This window comes from Bos grunniens, chromosome 8, assembly GCF_055505025.1.
Source record: "Bos grunniens cultivar Pamir isolate PY7600 chromosome 8, Bosgru_T2T1.0, whole genome shotgun sequence".
NCBI classification, from domain to species: Eukaryota; Metazoa; Chordata; class Mammalia; order Artiodactyla; family Bovidae; genus Bos; species Bos grunniens.
In genome coordinates this window covers 21,851,526-21,868,994 of record NC_141172.1, presented here as the reverse complement: position 1 = coordinate 21,868,994, position 17,469 = coordinate 21,851,526, and the positions used below count along the sequence as shown (strand labels likewise).

The 17,469-nt window shown below is 40.5% G+C and overlaps 1 protein-coding gene across 1 annotated transcript; it reads right to left on the bottom strand.

The window, feature by feature from the left end:
* Nucleotides 1–524: 524 nt before the first annotated feature.
* Nucleotides 525–16,760, bottom strand: LOC147366817 (interferon beta-like). The gene has a single exon (XM_086414311.1). It carries the CDS (start codon nt 7,164–7,166, stop codon nt 6,606–6,608), a length of 561 nt encoding a protein of 186 aa, XP_086270437.1. The 5' UTR covers nt 7,167–16,760; the 3' UTR covers nt 525–6,605.
* Between the last annotated feature and the right edge of the window lie 709 nt (nt 16,761–17,469).

Sequence of the window (17,469 nt, the reverse complement as noted above, 5' to 3'; positions counted from 1 at the left end):
CGGACACGAGTGAGCGACTGAACTGAACTGAACACATATAAGACACTGAATCATTTTCATTATTATATTTTAACTAAATGTAGAAACATTCCAGCATTGGGACTTCCAGTGATAACATGGGAACTCCAGGAGGTATATTGTTTTCTTATGTGAACCATGATAACATCGAAAATCACACACAAACTTTCCTTTGTGTTTCTCTAGTTTTATACTTTTCTGCATGGTTGTTGTTGTTTGGTCCATCAGTCGCTTCTGACTCTTTGTGTCCCCGTGAACAGTAGCCTGCCAGGGTCCTCTGACAAGAATACTGGAGTGGGTTGTCATTTCCTTATAGAGGGGATCTTCCCACCCTAGGGATGGAACCCGAATCACCTGTCTCCTGCAGTGGCAGGCAGATTCTTTACCACTAGTGCCATCTCATCTGTTAAATTGTAAGTTCACATAGAGTTTCATTAATTTTAACTTAGAAAAGCATCAGGATTTCACATGGAACTGTTGTAGTCACAAATTCTATTTAAATGTTCTAATTGTTGAAACATTTCTTTTGTATTTAGAATATTTCGTTCTGTGTATCACAATTCAGATTGCACGCATGGAAAACAAAACAGAGAGGATTTTTTGGAATGAATATGCCAATCGCAGTACATAAATTTTCCACCATAATAGCAATTTCAAAAATTCAAATTTTGAAAATCTTCTGCTATCATGTAAAACAGAATCCCTATACCATCTATGGTTTCCCTGACCTAAATTAACCACGTTTCTAGAGAACCAGTTTGAGGTACAGCTAAATCAGACCCCCCCAAAAAATACCTATACATATATAGTTGTATCAACATTCAAAAAATGAGGATCATGGCATACAGTCCCTTCACTTCATGGCAAATAGTTGCGGAAAAAGTGGCAACACTGTCAGATTTTATTTTCTTGGGGTCCAAAATTACTATGGACGGACAGTGAATGCAGCCACAAAATTAAAAGACTCTTTCTCCTTGGAAGAAATTTTATGAGAAATATAGACAGTGTGTTAAAAAGCAGAGATACCATGTTGCCAACAAACGTCCACGTAGTCAAAGTTATGGTTTTTCCAGTAGTCATGTATGGATGTCATTTGGACCAAAAAGAAAGCTGAGCGCTGAAGAATTCATGTTTTTGAACTGTGGTACTGAAGAAGATTCTTGAGAGTCTCTTGGACTGCAAGGACATCAAACCAGTCAATCCTAAAAGAGATCAACCCTGAATATGCATTGAAAGCACGGGTGCTGAAGCTGCAGCTCTAATGCTTTGGCCACCTGCTAAGAAACCGACCCTTTGAAAATGACCCTGATGCTGTGGAAGATTGAGGGCAGGAGGAGAAGGGGGTGACAGAGGATGAGTTGGTTGCTTGGCATCACTGACTCAATGGACATGAGTTTGAGCAAACTTGGGAGATAGTGAAGGACAGGGAAGCCTGGCATGCTACAGTTCATGGGGTCACAGACAGTTGGATATAACTAAGCGACTGAACAAAAATACATACACATATATAAATACACACACTTGTACAATATATATTAAATAAGTATATACATGTGTCTTGCTACTTTAACATAAAAGGGTGAACAGCAAATGTTTACTTGAATTGCTATCTTATCCTCTATTATTTATTCTCCTGCACCATAGATGTTACCTCATCAGCAGGATAACAGCAAGACTAATTAGGTGACTGGTAGTGGTATTAATAGGCTAAGCATAGTAATGTGTCAAATATTTTATAAAGTGTTTCATCAATTGCAATTAATTTTATCTCTTAACTCTTTGTGGATACAAAAATTTGTTTTGTTTTGTTTTGTTTTTGTACTCTGCACACAGCATATGTGAGATATTTTTTGAAGCTCATTTTTAGGAAGACTGTCTTCAACTTTCCATTTCCAATATTTAGAAGATCAGGATGAGGCTCTTGGGCCTGGACCCAAATGGAAGACTCACTCATCACGTTTTCTTCAGTCATCCTCAAGTAGTTGCAAGGAACTGCCTGATTCTTCTTTTCTTGTCTCCCTCAGGTAGTAAGGAAACAGCCCGTAATGTGTCTACACTGTGGATATTTTCCTGTAGGCAATGCCTTTGGGGATCAGCTTGAATATTTCTTTCAAACAGTGGATGATACTGTGAACTATGACTGGCATTCTTGTCGTTCTCCCCAAAGCTGAACTTGGAGAAAAAGCATTTGGGTCAGATTGTATTTTAACGAAGTGTGTGGAAGCAACAACAGTACTTATTCCTCTCGACCCCCATCAGAACTTCATTTGAACAAATAGTGCAAACGTGAACATGGTCTCATGCCCTGTCAAGTACAAACTAGCAGGTGCCATTGGCACTTGCCATCTACCTACAAGGATTCAATCACGTGTTCTTGCAGCTGCTGATTTTTAACACCCCTGGAAAGGAATCTAGGGTGGAAAGCAGAAGTGAGGCATGCTGTGTGCAGGGAAAACTGGCAGAACAAGTCTTCAGAAGGTTAGCGATTTTCAGGAGCCCATTTTAAGAACTCAATTGTTCTTCTATCTCCTCATATCTAGAAAAGCATGGAAATCCTTCATGGTGATGACTGCTTCTTGTGACTCCAGGAAACCTTCATGACACTGGCAGAAAACTTCCACAAAAAATAGGCACATGATTACATGTATTGCCCCTTCACCAAAATCACATGTATCCCTCTGTGTGTCTTTGGAACAGCTTCTCAGAGCTATCTGATGTGCTGTCTCCTGGGCTGCAGTCCTCATTTTGCCCCCCAGACACTTAACTTTCAACTATCATGTTGTGCATTTTTCAAAGTCAGCAACCTGAACTTATCTTTTCATCCATTCATCACCCAATAGTTTCCCAACTTGCTTGCAATGAGATTCCCATGAGGATAAATCCAGGCCATGGAACGTGAGAGGAAGTGCTCTCACCCTGTGTAGTCCTGGCGCTTGGAAACATCCCCTGTGAGCCACCAGACTTCATCCCTTTACTGCCGGGTGTATTAGATCCAAGTACCACAGACAAACTTGGAGTCACATATTTATGATGGAAAAAGCCACAAAACAGAAGGTACCCATGTCCCTGAATCACCCTTTGAATGTGAGCAAACCAGAAGACTCACCTGATCCAGAAGGTGCTCTTCAGGAAGAAAAGATAAGTTTCTATTATGAGGAAAATCCACACAGTTTATTCTTTATCTCCATAGCACCTAGAATTAACTGAGAAAGATTTTTAAGAACAGAGGATCCTGAAGACCTGTCCATGAGAAAGAAACTCTGAACTCTGAGTATAGAAAATACTAGTCCCACAGACATCAAGAGATCTTTTAAAGGATGATCAAAAGATCTTTACAGAAGAAAAGACATTCTCTTCTGCTGTCCACACCTGTTTCTGAAAAATCATGATTTTCATTCCAGTTTTCAGTGCCTGAGGAAATAGGAGCTGCAATTGCTTTACAACAGGAAGAAACGAAATGGAATTCATTAGCGAGAGTTACAAATATAAACACTTTCATTGTTGCCATTTCTTTGAGGATTCTTACATGAGGGAAAAGCACTTTTAATTTCCACTGTGACAGCGTCTCAGGCAAAGTGGCTGTATTCCAGCTCCCTGAGGTAGAGATGGATGTCATGGAAATACTCCCGGGCACCAAGTTCCAATGAGAACAGCACAGAATGTCTCCTTGCATCTGCTCCAGTTGTTTCAGACTCTGATCCGGGCTACAGAGTAGCACGGCTGTCCTCCGTGGTGAAGAATTGGAAGCTCTGCTGGAGCATCAGATAGTGGTTGCTGGGGCCCTGAGTCGTCTGCATTGGAGTGATCATCTCTCTTTTCCAAGGAAATCTGAAGTCGGCTTTGTCCTTTAGGCGCGACTGATGGCGGATCCTTTGCATCTATTTCAAGTGTTTGAAGATTTCCTTGTCTTTCTGGCAGTGGATCCCAGTCCAGCGAAGAGAGCAAGCAGGGATGCAGCAGAGTATCACTCCTTCCACCAGCAAGTGGGTGTGGGCCCTAGAGAATGTCAGTGATTCTGCAGATGGCCGGAGGGGGCGCGCGAGCACCGCGAAACGATGAGCAAAAAGCGCTGAGATGGAACCGCAGACAGCCTGTTTCTCCCTGCGACCGCGAGAGCGCGCACGCTGTGGTTCGACCGTTTTTGCTTTCGAATCGCAGTCTTGAGCGTTAGCAGATGACTCTCGTGGTGGTGCTGGAGAGACAGAACGCAGTTTCCACAGAGCTTTTTATAGGAGCACTGATTCAAGGGTGCGCATATCATTAGCCCTTTGATGGAAAAGGGCTGGTTTCCGCTGTCCTGAGTAGGGAGCCAGAATATTGCATGTTCGGAAAGATCGCCTGAGTAGTGGGCTTTCTTTCCACACGTCAACCCGAACTGGCCATGTTTGAAGAAAAGAACCCCCAAGGCGGGGGTTCTGAGAGAGATGAGGCGCTGAGAAGTCGGAGGGCTTGAGGCAAGTGTAAAACAGCGCAGGCGATGAGAATATTGGCGAGAGGACGCTGGGACAGAGTCCTGCACCACGTGAAATCCGGTGGGGGTGGCGGGTGGGTGAGGCTGTTGCGGTTAAGACGGTTGCAAAGTGTTGCGGACAGAGTGAAAGCCGATGTCGCCACGAGACCAGAGGCTGTGGGGCACTGGGGGCGGTGTTGCGCTCACTCTAGATGCCGCGGTGGCTAAGATTATTCGCTGTCGGACGATGGGCGGGCTTGGTGCTCAAAGTGAAGCACAGCGGAAGCGAGGAGACTCTTGGCTATGGGGTGATGGGAGGGCGTTTCTCATACTGGGAACCTGCTTGGCTTTGAGACGCTGAGTCCGCGTTGCGGACACAGTGAAACGTGACGGTGGCCAAAAACTACTGGTGGTGGGACGATTGGACAGCTTTGCGACAAAGTTAAACCCGGCGAAGGGATGAGACTACCGGACGATGGATGGTGTGGTCCACACAGGGGAACCTGGAAGTGGCGACGAGACTATTCGCTGTGGCAAGACGGTAAGGCGTTGGGCACAAAATGAAACACGGTGGCAGCGCTGAGGCTTTTGGCTTCGAGTTGATGGGACGGCTTTGCGGACAGAGTGAAAGCGCGCATAGGTGATGAGACAATCGTCTTGGGGTGGTGGCACCGCGATGTGGACCAAGAAAACCCGGCGTTGGGGGTGAGACTGTGAGAGATGGGACGATGGGAGGACCTTGAGCCCAAAGCGGAGCCAGGTGGAGTCAGTGAGACTACAGGCTTGGAGCCATTTTGGACAACGTGAGAAACAGCCAAGGCGACGAGACTGGCTAGGGGACCCTGGGAGTGCGTTGCAGACAGAGGAGAACTCAGCGGTGGCCAGGGGACAAAGAACCATGGGACGGTTTGGGGGACTTTCTGGGGGTGAGAGGGAACGCGGCCACCACCTGGGTCAGGGACCAAAGAACTGTGCGCCCCTGGAATGCTCTGGAAGTTTCAGGGTCTTTCAAGGATTCGGCCTTGAAGTGGGGGGAGTAAGTGTTGAATAGCTGAAAACTAGGAATATTTTAAAAAGCACAGCACTTTCTTTTTTCGAATTTTATATTGAATTATATACTTATTTTAAATGAAATATCTCACGTTTCCAATTTTATAATAAATTTATAGAAAGTATTGTAAATACTAAGCATAGAATATTAAAATATATTTTGTATATAACAGTAGCATTTTATTAAACTTTATTTAAACTATATTTTCTGTGTACTAAAACAAGTATTTAATATCATTTTACTTTTCTATCTTTCATGGATGTAAACTTAATATTTTCAAGATGACCTTTCACTTATTTTTAATTGAGTGACTTAGCATTTTTTACAATTTCTAATGACCCCCAAAGACAGTCTTAAGTAATTCAACTCATGTTCCTGAAACCTCTTTGTCAGGACTACGTTGTTGGAAATAAGCGCTGGAGTGTACAAGCAACTGAGAACATTTAGAAGGTCTGAATTTTTCATTTACTTGAGTAAGAATTTTATAAATTAAGTGGCATTTGCCCAAATTTTATTGGCATAAAGAAGGCTTACTTTGTAAGACTCTCAAATGTAACGTGGTCTACATTTTCCCCAAAATGAAGGAAAAAAGAGAGAGGAAATAACCCCCACATCATATAGAGGGGCCCTCCGGCATGAGCTATCTGGTACATTTAAAGAAGTGAACAAGACAAGCGCAGGTAGACTGTATGGGTACATGGAGAGCATGCATATAACTTGGACATTCCACACAGCTTCCTTGTATTTTAAATGCCTCAAAGGCAGGGCCAGAAACTCTACTACTCTGCAGGCTTGTTCTGCAATGAATGTCTCCAAGGTGCTCTGCAATTTTTAATATGTGTTGTCACATAAATCAAGTTGAGATTGAAACTGCCACGTTGACTTTTGTTTCATAAATAATTTATTTCTCATATAAAAGTTTAAATAAATAAATAACGCATAAATCAATTTAAAAATAGCTTAGTCTTTAACTGTCCATTGAAATCCAGTGCATTGCATTGTCAGTTACTTCAAGAGCCTCTGCTGGCTGAAGAGTCTCACCTCAAAGTCACATGGTCCCTTCCCAGAGCCACAGGTGGGAGACGTTCAGTCACGGACGTAACCTGTTAGTCTCATCAGGAAAGAAAAGTTCGTGAGTATTTGCACTTGCACGACTGTCCAGGCACACCTGTCGTACTCCTTGGACTCCAGGTACTGCATGAGGTTGAAGTAATATTTCCCTAGGTGGGGAACGATCGTGTCTCCCATAGTGGAGTTTTGCTTCTGCATTATTTCCTTCTGGATTGGCTGCAGACGATTCATCTGCCCATAGAGTTCCTCAAGGAGGTCCTCGATGATGGTCTCAGACCAGCCAGTGCTGGAGAGGTCTCGGGTGAGAATGCCGAAGATGTGCTGGAGCATCTCATACATGACCAATATGGCATCTTCCTTCTGGAACTGCTGTTCTTGCTTCATCTCCTCAGGCATCTGGAAGTCCATCCTGGCCTCGAGGCAATGTTGAGGAGTTGAAGGTAACTGCCCCAGGAGTTTCTGACACTCTTTAAGGCTCTGACTTTGTTGGAATCGAAGCAAGCTGTAGCTCCTGGAAAGAGCTGTGGTGGAGAAACACAGCAGGAGAACCATCTGGAGGAGGCACCGGTAGGTCATGATGAAATCAGGCACAGGGCTACCTGTTCTGCTAGTAGGTGCTGAAGCTGAGTCTTCAAGGGTTTGCAGAGTGAATGTCCTTCGTCCTTGAGTGTGGTCTACTTATACAGCATGGCCCTCCATTCTTTCTATTTGAGAGGAATTTCCCACTTTCAGTTCTCCCTTTCATTTTCCCCATGTCATTTAAATTATTAGTTGCCTCTAAAACTCTTTTCTTTAAGCTCCTTGCTATTTTAATGTATATATACCATGGGGAAAAAAGATATAGAAACCGAGAATTTCTAATGTTTTTTAAAATTTCAATGAATTGCTGAATCTTAAAGAAAAATATAAGCCAAATAACTAGATTATTACAGGATTCTTTCATTTTGAAAAGATTGTTCTTTTTTTCTTTTCATATTATGAGATTTGGGGAGAGCGGGCCTTGTTTGTAAGACTTTTCTTTTTCATAAGAATTAGGTTTAATTCAGAAATCTGCTATTACCAAACAGTAATACTTGCAGTTTGTGATTTTCAAAAAGATACCTATTTTTTTCTATCTAAAATAGAGTGATGTTCCTAGAGGCCGGGGTGGGGGCAGGGAGGTTCCAGAGGGAGGGGATATACGTATACCTATGGCTGATTCATGTTGATATATGGCAGAAACCAACACAATATTGTAAAGCAATTATCATTCAACTAAAAATAAATATATTTAAGTAAAAGAAAAAATAATGTATATAGAAAACAAAATAGAATGCTGTTGAACTAAGTTGTTCTGAATTTTTTTGGAGGCCTTAGCCATAAGGAGCAAGACATCACATAACTTTATCAACCTTGTTGTTGGTTTTCAGTCGCTAGGTCAGGTCCGACTTTTTGCGACCCCATGGAAGGCAGAATGCCAGGCTTCCCTGTCCTTCAGTACCTCCCGGAGTTTGTTCAAACTCATTATCATTTCATGGTAAATAGATGGGGAAACAATGGAAACAGTGACAGACTTTATGTGCCAGGGCTCCAAAACCAGTGCAGATGGTGACTGCAGCTAGGAAATTAAAAAACTACTTCTTTTTATATGAAGGTGCAATTTAAATTTTTCTGGAGGCCACATCAAGAGAGTAAAAAGAAAAAAGTTAATTTGAACAGTATATTTTCTTTAACAATATATCTAAATGTTATCATTTCAACATAAAACAATACAAAACTAGCAATGAGATAGTTACATTCTTCTTTTTCATAGTGCCTTCAAAATACAGTGCATGCTGTTAGTCACAGTACAGCTCAGGCTGGACTAGGCAAGCACTCAGTTGGCCACATGGGGTTGTCGGCTCCATGGTGACCAACACAGCTCAAGATGGAGGGAGCAATAGGAAAACAAGATCAATATTAAAAATCAACCACCTCGTTTTATATGAGCTTAAAGTTGGAAAACGACATTTAAAAATGATACCATTGACAATAACATAAAATGTCTACTACTGAGAAACTGTCATAGCCAGAGGTGCCTAAGAAGACGTGGCAATTAAAGGTAATGGGGCATCCTAAATGACATCCCAGAACAGAAAAAGAACATTAGGTAAAAAAACGAAGGAGATCTGGGAATTCCCCGGAGATCTAGTGGTTGGGACTCTATGCTTTCAGGGCAGCAGGCCCGAGTTCCAGCCCTGGTCAGAGAACTAAGATCCCACAAGTCTCACAACCAAAAATAAGAAAATAAATAAAAAGTTGCTCCAACCAGACTGTGTGTGTGAGGGGGTGGGGGATGGGTGAGAGGCATTAAGGAGTTCTTAATAAAGTGTAGACTAGGTAATTTTTAATTAATTAATTTATGACTGGACTGGCTCTTTGTTGCAGCAGGTGGGCTTTCTCTAGTTGGAGCAAGCGTGGGCTGATCTCTAGTTGAGGAGCTCAGGCTTCTCACTGTGGAGCTTTCTCTTGCTGCAGAGCACAGACTCTAGGGCACGGGCTCAGTAGTTGGGGTGCACAGGCTTAGTTGCCTCACAGCACAGGTAATCCTCCCTGGCCGGGGATGGAACCCATGTCCCCTGCATTGGCAGGTGGATTCCTAACCACTGGCCCACCAGGGAAGTCCCAGACTTTAATCCTTTTGAATGTAGCATTGACAGGCCCAATTACCTTCACTTTTGACCTCTAAATACAAGTCTATAATTGAAATTTGATTCAAATTAGATGGCCAGAAACTAATGAAAAATAGAAGGTTTCTCTGTTCCATTCAGATTGTCTTATTTTTTCAATCTTGATGATCAATAAACATTAAGCAACTTGTCCAACTAATTCTTTTCTGAGAGAGCAAAAGATATGTAAGCATGTGATGAGGTGGTCAGCATCAGTGAGAAGGGAATACAGAGTCTACAATAGGAGACTGCCAAGGCCACCTCCTACTGAGACTCACACTGTCATTTAATGAGCAAATATTTATTTAGAAATGTTTCTTAACCACTTCATAAACAAAAGAAGCAAATGCTGCCAACTTATTGGACTATTTTTAAAATGTCTCTCAATAAACCTTAACTAATGGCTGGATTATATATTTTTCACATTCTTTCTGGGGTGTTTTTTTTTCCCAACATATTTATTATTTAGTGTTGTTGCAAGAATGAATGAAACAGTTTTTTCATTATTTTCTACTTTTTAATGGACTGGGTTTTCCTTGCATTTTCATACACAAACACATAACAAAATAATTTTGGTTTTTAATCTGGCTAAGTTTACAAATGCTATATCTAAAAGTATATGGTTGGGGAGGAGCCAAGATGGCGGAGGAGTAGGACGGGGAGAACACTTTCTCCCCCACAAATTCAGCAAAAGAGCATTTAAACGTCGAGTAAATTCCACAAAACAACTTCTGAATGCCGGCAGAGGACATCAGGCACCCAGAAAAGCAACCCAACTCTTCGAAAGGAGGTAGGAAAAAATATTAAAAACAAAAAAAAAGAGACAAAAGAGGGAGGGACGGAGTTCCGTCCCAGGAAGGGAATCTTAAAAAGAGAGAAGTTTCCAAACATCAGGAAACCTTCTCACTGCCGAATCTGTGCCGAGCTTTGGAAGCACAGAGGGCAACATAACAGGGAGAAAAAATAAATAAACAATTTAAAACTCGCAGATTGCGAGCCCTACAGTAACTCCCCCAGCAGAGAAGCAGCGCAGATGCCTGCATCCGCCATTAGCAAACCGGGGCTGGGCAGGGAGGCGCGGCATGGGCTGCATCGCTGAGAGTAAGAATCTGGCCTGAATACCCTGAGCGCTATCTGAGCGAAATAATTTGGGCTAGCAAACCAGACTGTGGGATACCTACCACGCGAAAAGCCAGCCCTAACCTAAGACCGCCAGGCCCGCGCACGAAACAAAGGACTGAACAGAGATAGCCGGCTGCAGACCTTCCCCCTCCGGTGACAGGCAGCCAGAGCCGGAAGGGGGCAATCGCAGCCCCAGAGAGACATTATCTATAAAATTGTAAGCAGGCTTCTTTGCTAACTAAAACTTCTTGGGGGTCTGGACGGTCAACATCTGCCTGAGAAGGTGCGCCGGTTTTACATCCAGATAACCGAGTGGCGGGGAGGCGATAAGTCGCAGCATTGGCGCTCGCCTGGGAAGAGCAAATTGGCGCTCGGACCTGGGAAGAGCACAAAACGCAGGCCCAACTGAGTCTGCGCCTCTGAGGACTACCCGAGTGCCTGAACCTGAGTGGCTTGGACCTGGGAGGTGCATGCAGCCCAGGGCCAGCCTCGGATTGTTCCCGGCGGAACAACCTAGAGTCCGAGCAGTGTGGACAGGGAGGCTACACGCGCCGTGAGCGGGGGCAGACCCAGGGTGGCTGAGGCACTGCGAGCCCACGCCAGTGTTATTTGTTTGCAGCATCCCTCCCTCCCTCCCCACAGCGCGACTGAACAAGTAAGCCTAAAAAAAAAAAAAAAAAAAAGTGTCCTCCACCGTGCCCTTTGAGTCAGGGCGGAAACCAGATACTGAAGAGACTAGCAAACAGAAGAAGATATAACAGAGGGAAACGCCTTGGAAGCTACAGGCAATAGATCAAAACCCTGTGGTTACTACGGACTACATAGGAAGGGGCCTATAGATCTTGAGAAATATAAATCTGACCAAGGAACTAGCCAAAAATGAACTGAACCCACAACACCCACAAAAAAAAAAAAAAGTCCTAGATATATTTTTATTATTTTTACGATCATTCTTTCTTTTTTTTTTTAATTAAAAAAAAAAATTTTTAAGTCCTCTATTGTTCCTTTAATTTTCACTTTTATAACCTATTACTTTGCAAAAAAAAAAAAGACCCTATTTTTTTCTTCTTCAGCAAACTTCATATATATATATTTTATAATTTTTTGACCTTGGTTTTTTTTTTGTTTGTTTTTGTTTTTTTTCTTCTTTTCTTTAACATCGTATTTTTGAAATTCCAAACTCTACTCTAGATTTTTAATTTTCGCTTTTTGGTATATGTTATCAATTTTGTACCTATAGTTTTTTTTTATATAATTTCTGTGACTTTTTTTTTTTTTCTTCTTCTCTGTTTCTTTCTCTTCTTCTTTTATATAACATTGTATATCTGAAATTCCAAACTTTACTCTAGATTTTTAATTTATGCTTTTTGGTATTTGATATCAATTTTGTACCTGTATTTTCTTTATAATTTTTGTGACATTGTTCGTATTTGTTTGTTTGTTTTCTCTCTTTATTTTTCTTCTTCTTCTTTTTTTTTTTTTTTTAACATTGTATTTTTGAAATTCCAAACTCTACTCTAGATTTTTAATTTTTGCTTTCTGGTATTAGTTATCATTTTTGTACCTGTACTTTCTTTATAATTTTCGCGACCTTGTTTGTTTTTGTTTGTTCGTTTTTTCTCTCTTTCTTTTCCTTCTTCTTTTCTTTAACATCGTATTTTTGAAATTCCAAACTCTACTCTAGATTTTTAATTTTTGCTTTCGGGTATTAGTTATCAATTTTGTACCTGTACTTTCTTTATAATTTTCACGACCTTGTTTGTTTTTGTTTGTTCGTTCCTTCTCTCTTTCTTTTCCTTCTTCTTTTCTTTAACGTCGTATTTTTGAAATTCCAAACTCTACTCTAGATTTTTAATTTTTGCTTTTATGTATTTGTTACCAATTTTGTACCTTTAAGGACCCAATCTTCAGGACCCATTTTTCACTAGGGAGTGAGATTACTGGCTTGACTGCTCTCTCTCCCTTTGGACCCTCCTTTTTCTCCACCAGGTCGCCTGTGTCTCCTCCCTAACCCCTCTCTACTCTACCCAACTCTGTGAATTTCTGTGTGTTCCAGACGGTGGAGAACACTTAGGGAACTGATTACTGGCTGGATCTGTCTCCCTCCTTTTCATTCCCCCCTTTTATCCTTCTGGCCACCTCTGTTGCCTTCCTCCTTCTTCTCTTCTCTGTATAACCCCGTGAACATCTCTGAGTGGTCCAGTTGTGGAGTGCACATAAGGAAGTGACTACTGGCTAGCCCACTCTCTCCACTATTGATTCACCTCATCTCATTTGGGTCACCTCTAACTCCCTCCTCCCTCTTCTCTTCTCCATGTAACCCTGTGAACCTCTCTGAGTGACCCTCACTGTAGAGAAACTTATCATCTTTAATGTAGATGTTTTATCAATGGTGTTGTATAGAAGGAGAAGTTTTGAAACTACTGTAAAAATAAGACCGATAATCGGAAGCAGGAGACTTAAGTCCAAACCCTGACTCCAGGGAACTCCTGACTCCAAGGAACATTCATTGACAGGAGCTCATCAAATGCCTCCATACCGACACTGAAACCAAGCACCACACAAGGGCCAATAAGTTCCAGGGCAAGACATACCAAGCAAATTCTCCAGCAACAAAGGAACACAGCCCTGAGCTTCAAGATACAGGCTGCCCAAAGTCACCCCAAAACTATAGACATCTCATAACTCATTACTGGACATTTCATTGCACTCCAGAGAGAAGAAATACAGCTCCACCCACCAGAACACCGACACAAGCTTCCCTAACCAGGAAACCTTGACAAGCCACCTGTACAAACCCACACACAGTGAGGAAACGCCACAATAAAGAGAACTCCACAAACTGCCAGAATACAGAAAGGACACCCCAAACTCAGCAATTTAAACAAGATGAAGAGACAGAGGAATACTCAGCAGATAAAGGAACAGGATAAATGCCCACCAAACCAAACAAAAGAGGAAGAGATAGGGAATCTACCTGATAAAGAATTCCGAATAATGATAGTGAAATTGATCCAAAATCTTGAAACTAAAATGGAATCACAGATAAATAGCCTGGAGACAAGGATTGAGAAGATGCAAGAAAGGTTTAACAAGGACCTAGAAGAAACAAAAAAGAGTCAATATATAATGAATAATGCAATAAGTGAAATTAAAAACACTCTGGAGGCAACAAATAGTAGAATAACAGAGGCAGAAGACAGGATTAGTGAATTAGAAGATAGAATGGTAGAAATAAATGAATCAGAGAGGATAAAAGAAAAACGAATTAAAAGAAATGAGGACAATCTCAGAGACCTCCAGGACAATATTAAACGCTACAACATTCGAATCATAGGGGTTCCAGAAGAAGAAGACAAAAAGAAAGACCATGAGAAAATACTTGAGGAGATAATAGTGGAAAACTTCCCTAAAATGGGGAAGGAAATAATCACCCAAGTCCAAGAAACCCAGAGAGTACCAAACAGGATAAACCCAAGGAGAAACACCCCAAGACACATATTAATCAAATTAACAAAGATCAAACACAAAGAACAAATATTAAAAGCAGCAAGGGAAAAACAACAAATAACACACAAGGGAATTCCCATAAGGATAACAGCTGATCTTTCAATAGAAACTCTTCAAGCCAGGAGGGAATGGCAAGACATACTTAAAATGATGAAAGAAAATAACCTACAGCCCAGATTATTGTACCCAGCAAGGATCTCATTCAAGTATGAAGGAGAAATCAAAAGCTTTACAGACAAGCAAAAGCTGAGAGAATTCTGCACCACCAAACCAGCTCTCCAACAAATACTAAAGGATATTCTCTAGACAGGAAACACAAAAACGGTGTATAAACTCGAACCCAAAACAATAAAGTAAATGGCAACGGGAACATACTTATCAGTAATTACATTAAATGTAAATGGGTTGAATGCCCCAACCAAAAGACAAAGACTGGCTGAATGGATACAAAAACAAGACCCCTACATATGTTGTCTACAAGAGACCCACCTCAAAACAGGGGACACATACAGACTGAAAGTGAAGGGCTGGAAAAAGATTTTCCATGCAAATAGGGACCAAAAGAAAGCAGGAGTAGCAATACTCATATCAGATAAAATAGACTTTAAAACAAAGGCTGTGAAAAGAGACAAAGAAGGTCACTACATAATGATCAAAGGATCAATCCAAGAAGAAGATATAACAATTATAAATATATATGCACCCAACACGGGAGCACCACAGTACGTAAGACAAATGCTAACAAGTATGAAAGGAGAAATTAACAATAACACAATAATAGTGGGAGACTTTAATACCCCACTTACACCTATGGATAGATCAACTAAACAGAAAATTAACAAGGAAACACAAACTTTAAACGATACAATAGACCAGTTAGACCTAATTGATATCTATAGGTCATTTCATCCCAAAACAATGAATTTCACCTTTTTCTCAAGCGCACATGGAACCTTCTCCAGGATAGATCACATGCTGGGCCATAAAGCTAGCCTTGGTAAATTCAAAAAAATAGAAATCATTCCAAGCATTTTTTCTGACCACAATGCAGTAAGATTAGATCTCAATTACAGGAGAAAAACTATTAAAAATTCCAACATATGGAGGCTGAACAACACGCTGCTGAATAACCAACAAATCACAGAAGAAATCAAAAAAGAAATAAAAATTTGCATAGAAACGAATGAAAATGAAAACACAACAACCCAAAACCTGTGGGACACGGTAAAAGCAGTCCTAAGGGGAAAGTTCATAGCAATACAGGCACACCTCAAGAAACAAGAAAAAAGTCAAATAAATAACCTAACTCTACACCTAAAGCAACTAGAAAAGGAAGAAATGAAGAACCCCAGGGTTAGTAGAAGGAAAGAAATCTTAAAAATTAGAGCAGAAATAAATGCAAAAGAAACAAAAGAGACCATAGCAAAAATCAACAAAACCAAAAGCTGGTTCTTTGAAAGGATAAATAAAATTGACAAACCATTAGCCAGACTCATCAAGAAACAAAGGGAGAAAAATCAAATCAACAAAATTAGAAACGAAAATGGAGAGATCACAACAGACAACACAGAAATACAAAGGATCATAAGAGACTACTATCAACAATTATATGCCAATAAAATGGACAACGTGGAAGAAATGGACAAATTCTTAGAAAAGTACAACTTTCCAAAACTGGACCAGGAAGAAATAGAAAATCTTAACAGACCCATCACAAGCATGGAAATTGAAACTGTAATCAAAAATCTTCCAGCAAACAAAAGCCCCGGTCCAGACGGCTTCACAGCTGAATTCTACCAAAAATTTAGAGAAGAGCTGACACCTATCCTGCTCAAACTCTTCCAGAAAATTGCAGAGGAAGGTAAACTTCCAAACTCATTCTATGAGGCCACCATCACCCTAATACCAAAACCTGACAAAGATCCCACAAAAAAAGAAAACTACAGGCCAATATCACTGATGAACATAGATGCAAAAATCCTTAACAAAATTCTAGCAATCAGAATCCAACAACACATTAAAAAGATCATACACCATGATCAAGTGGGCTTTATCCCAGGGATGCAAGGATTCTTCAATATCCGCAAATCAATCAATGTAATACACCACATTAACAAATTGAAAAATAAAAACCATATGATTATCTCAATAGATGCAGAGAAAGCCTTTGACAAAATTCAACATCCATTTATGATAAAAACTCTCCAGAAAGCAGGAATAGAAGGAACATACCTCAACATAATAAAAGCTATATATGACAAACCCACAGCAAACATTATCCTCAATGGTGAAAAATTGAAAGCATTTCCTCTAAAATCAGGAACAAGACAAGGGTGCCCACTTTCACCATTACTATTCAACATAGTTTTGGAAGTTTTGGCCACAGCAATCAGAGCAGAAAAAGAAAGAAAAGGAATCCAAATTGGAAAAGAAGAAGTAAAACTCTCACTATTTGCAGATGACATGATCCTCTACATAGAAAACCCTAAAGAATCCACCAGAAAATTACTAGAAATAATCAATGACTACAGTAAAGTTGCAGGATATAAAATCAACACACAGAAATCCCTTGCATTCCTATACACTAATAATGAGAAAACAGAAAGAGAAATTAAGGAAACAATTCCATTCACCATTGCAACGGAAAGAATAAAATACTTAGGAATATATCTACCTAAAGAAACTAAAGACCTATATATAGAAAACTATAAAACACTGGTGAAAGAAATCAAAGAGGACACTAATAGATGGAGAAATATACCATGTTCATGGATTGGAAGAATCAATATAGTGAAAATGAGTATACTACCCAAAGCAATTTATAGATTCAACGCAATCCCTATCAAGCTACCAACAGTATTCTTCACAGAGCTAGAACAAATAATTTCACAATTTGTATGGAAATACAAAAAACCTCGAATAGCCAAAGCGATCTTGAGAAAGAAAAATGGAACTGGAGGAATCAACCTACCTGACTTCAGGCTCTACTACAAAGCCACAGTTATCAAGACAGTATGGTACTGGCACAAAGACAGAAATATTGATCAATGGAATAAAATAGAAAGCCCAGAGATAAATCCACGCACATATGGACACCTTATCTTCGACAAAGGAGGCAAGAATATACAATGGATTAAAGACAATCTCTTTAACAAGTGGTGCTGGGAAATCTGGTCAACCACTTGTAAAAGAATGAAACTAGAACACTTTCTAACACCATACACAAAAATAAACTCAAAATGGATTAAAGATCTAAACGTAAGACCAGAAACTATAAAACTCCTAGAGGAGAACATAGGCAAAACACTCTCCGACATACATCACAGCAGGATCCTCTATGACCCACCTCCCAGAATATTGGAAATAAAAGCAAAAATAAACAAATGGGACCTAATTAACCTTAAAAGCTTCTGCACATCAAAGGAAACTATTAGCAAGGTGAAAAGACAGCCTTCAGAATGGGAGAAAATAATAGCAAATGAAGCAACCGACAAACAACTAATCTCAAAAATATACAAGCAACTCCTACAGCTCAACTCCAGAAAAATAAACGACCCAAT

Coding starts and splice junctions, on each gene's coding strand:
- LOC147366817 (XM_086414311.1), bottom strand. CDS start 7,166: ATGACCTACCGGTGCCTCCTCCAGATGGTTCTCCTGCTGTGTTTCTCC.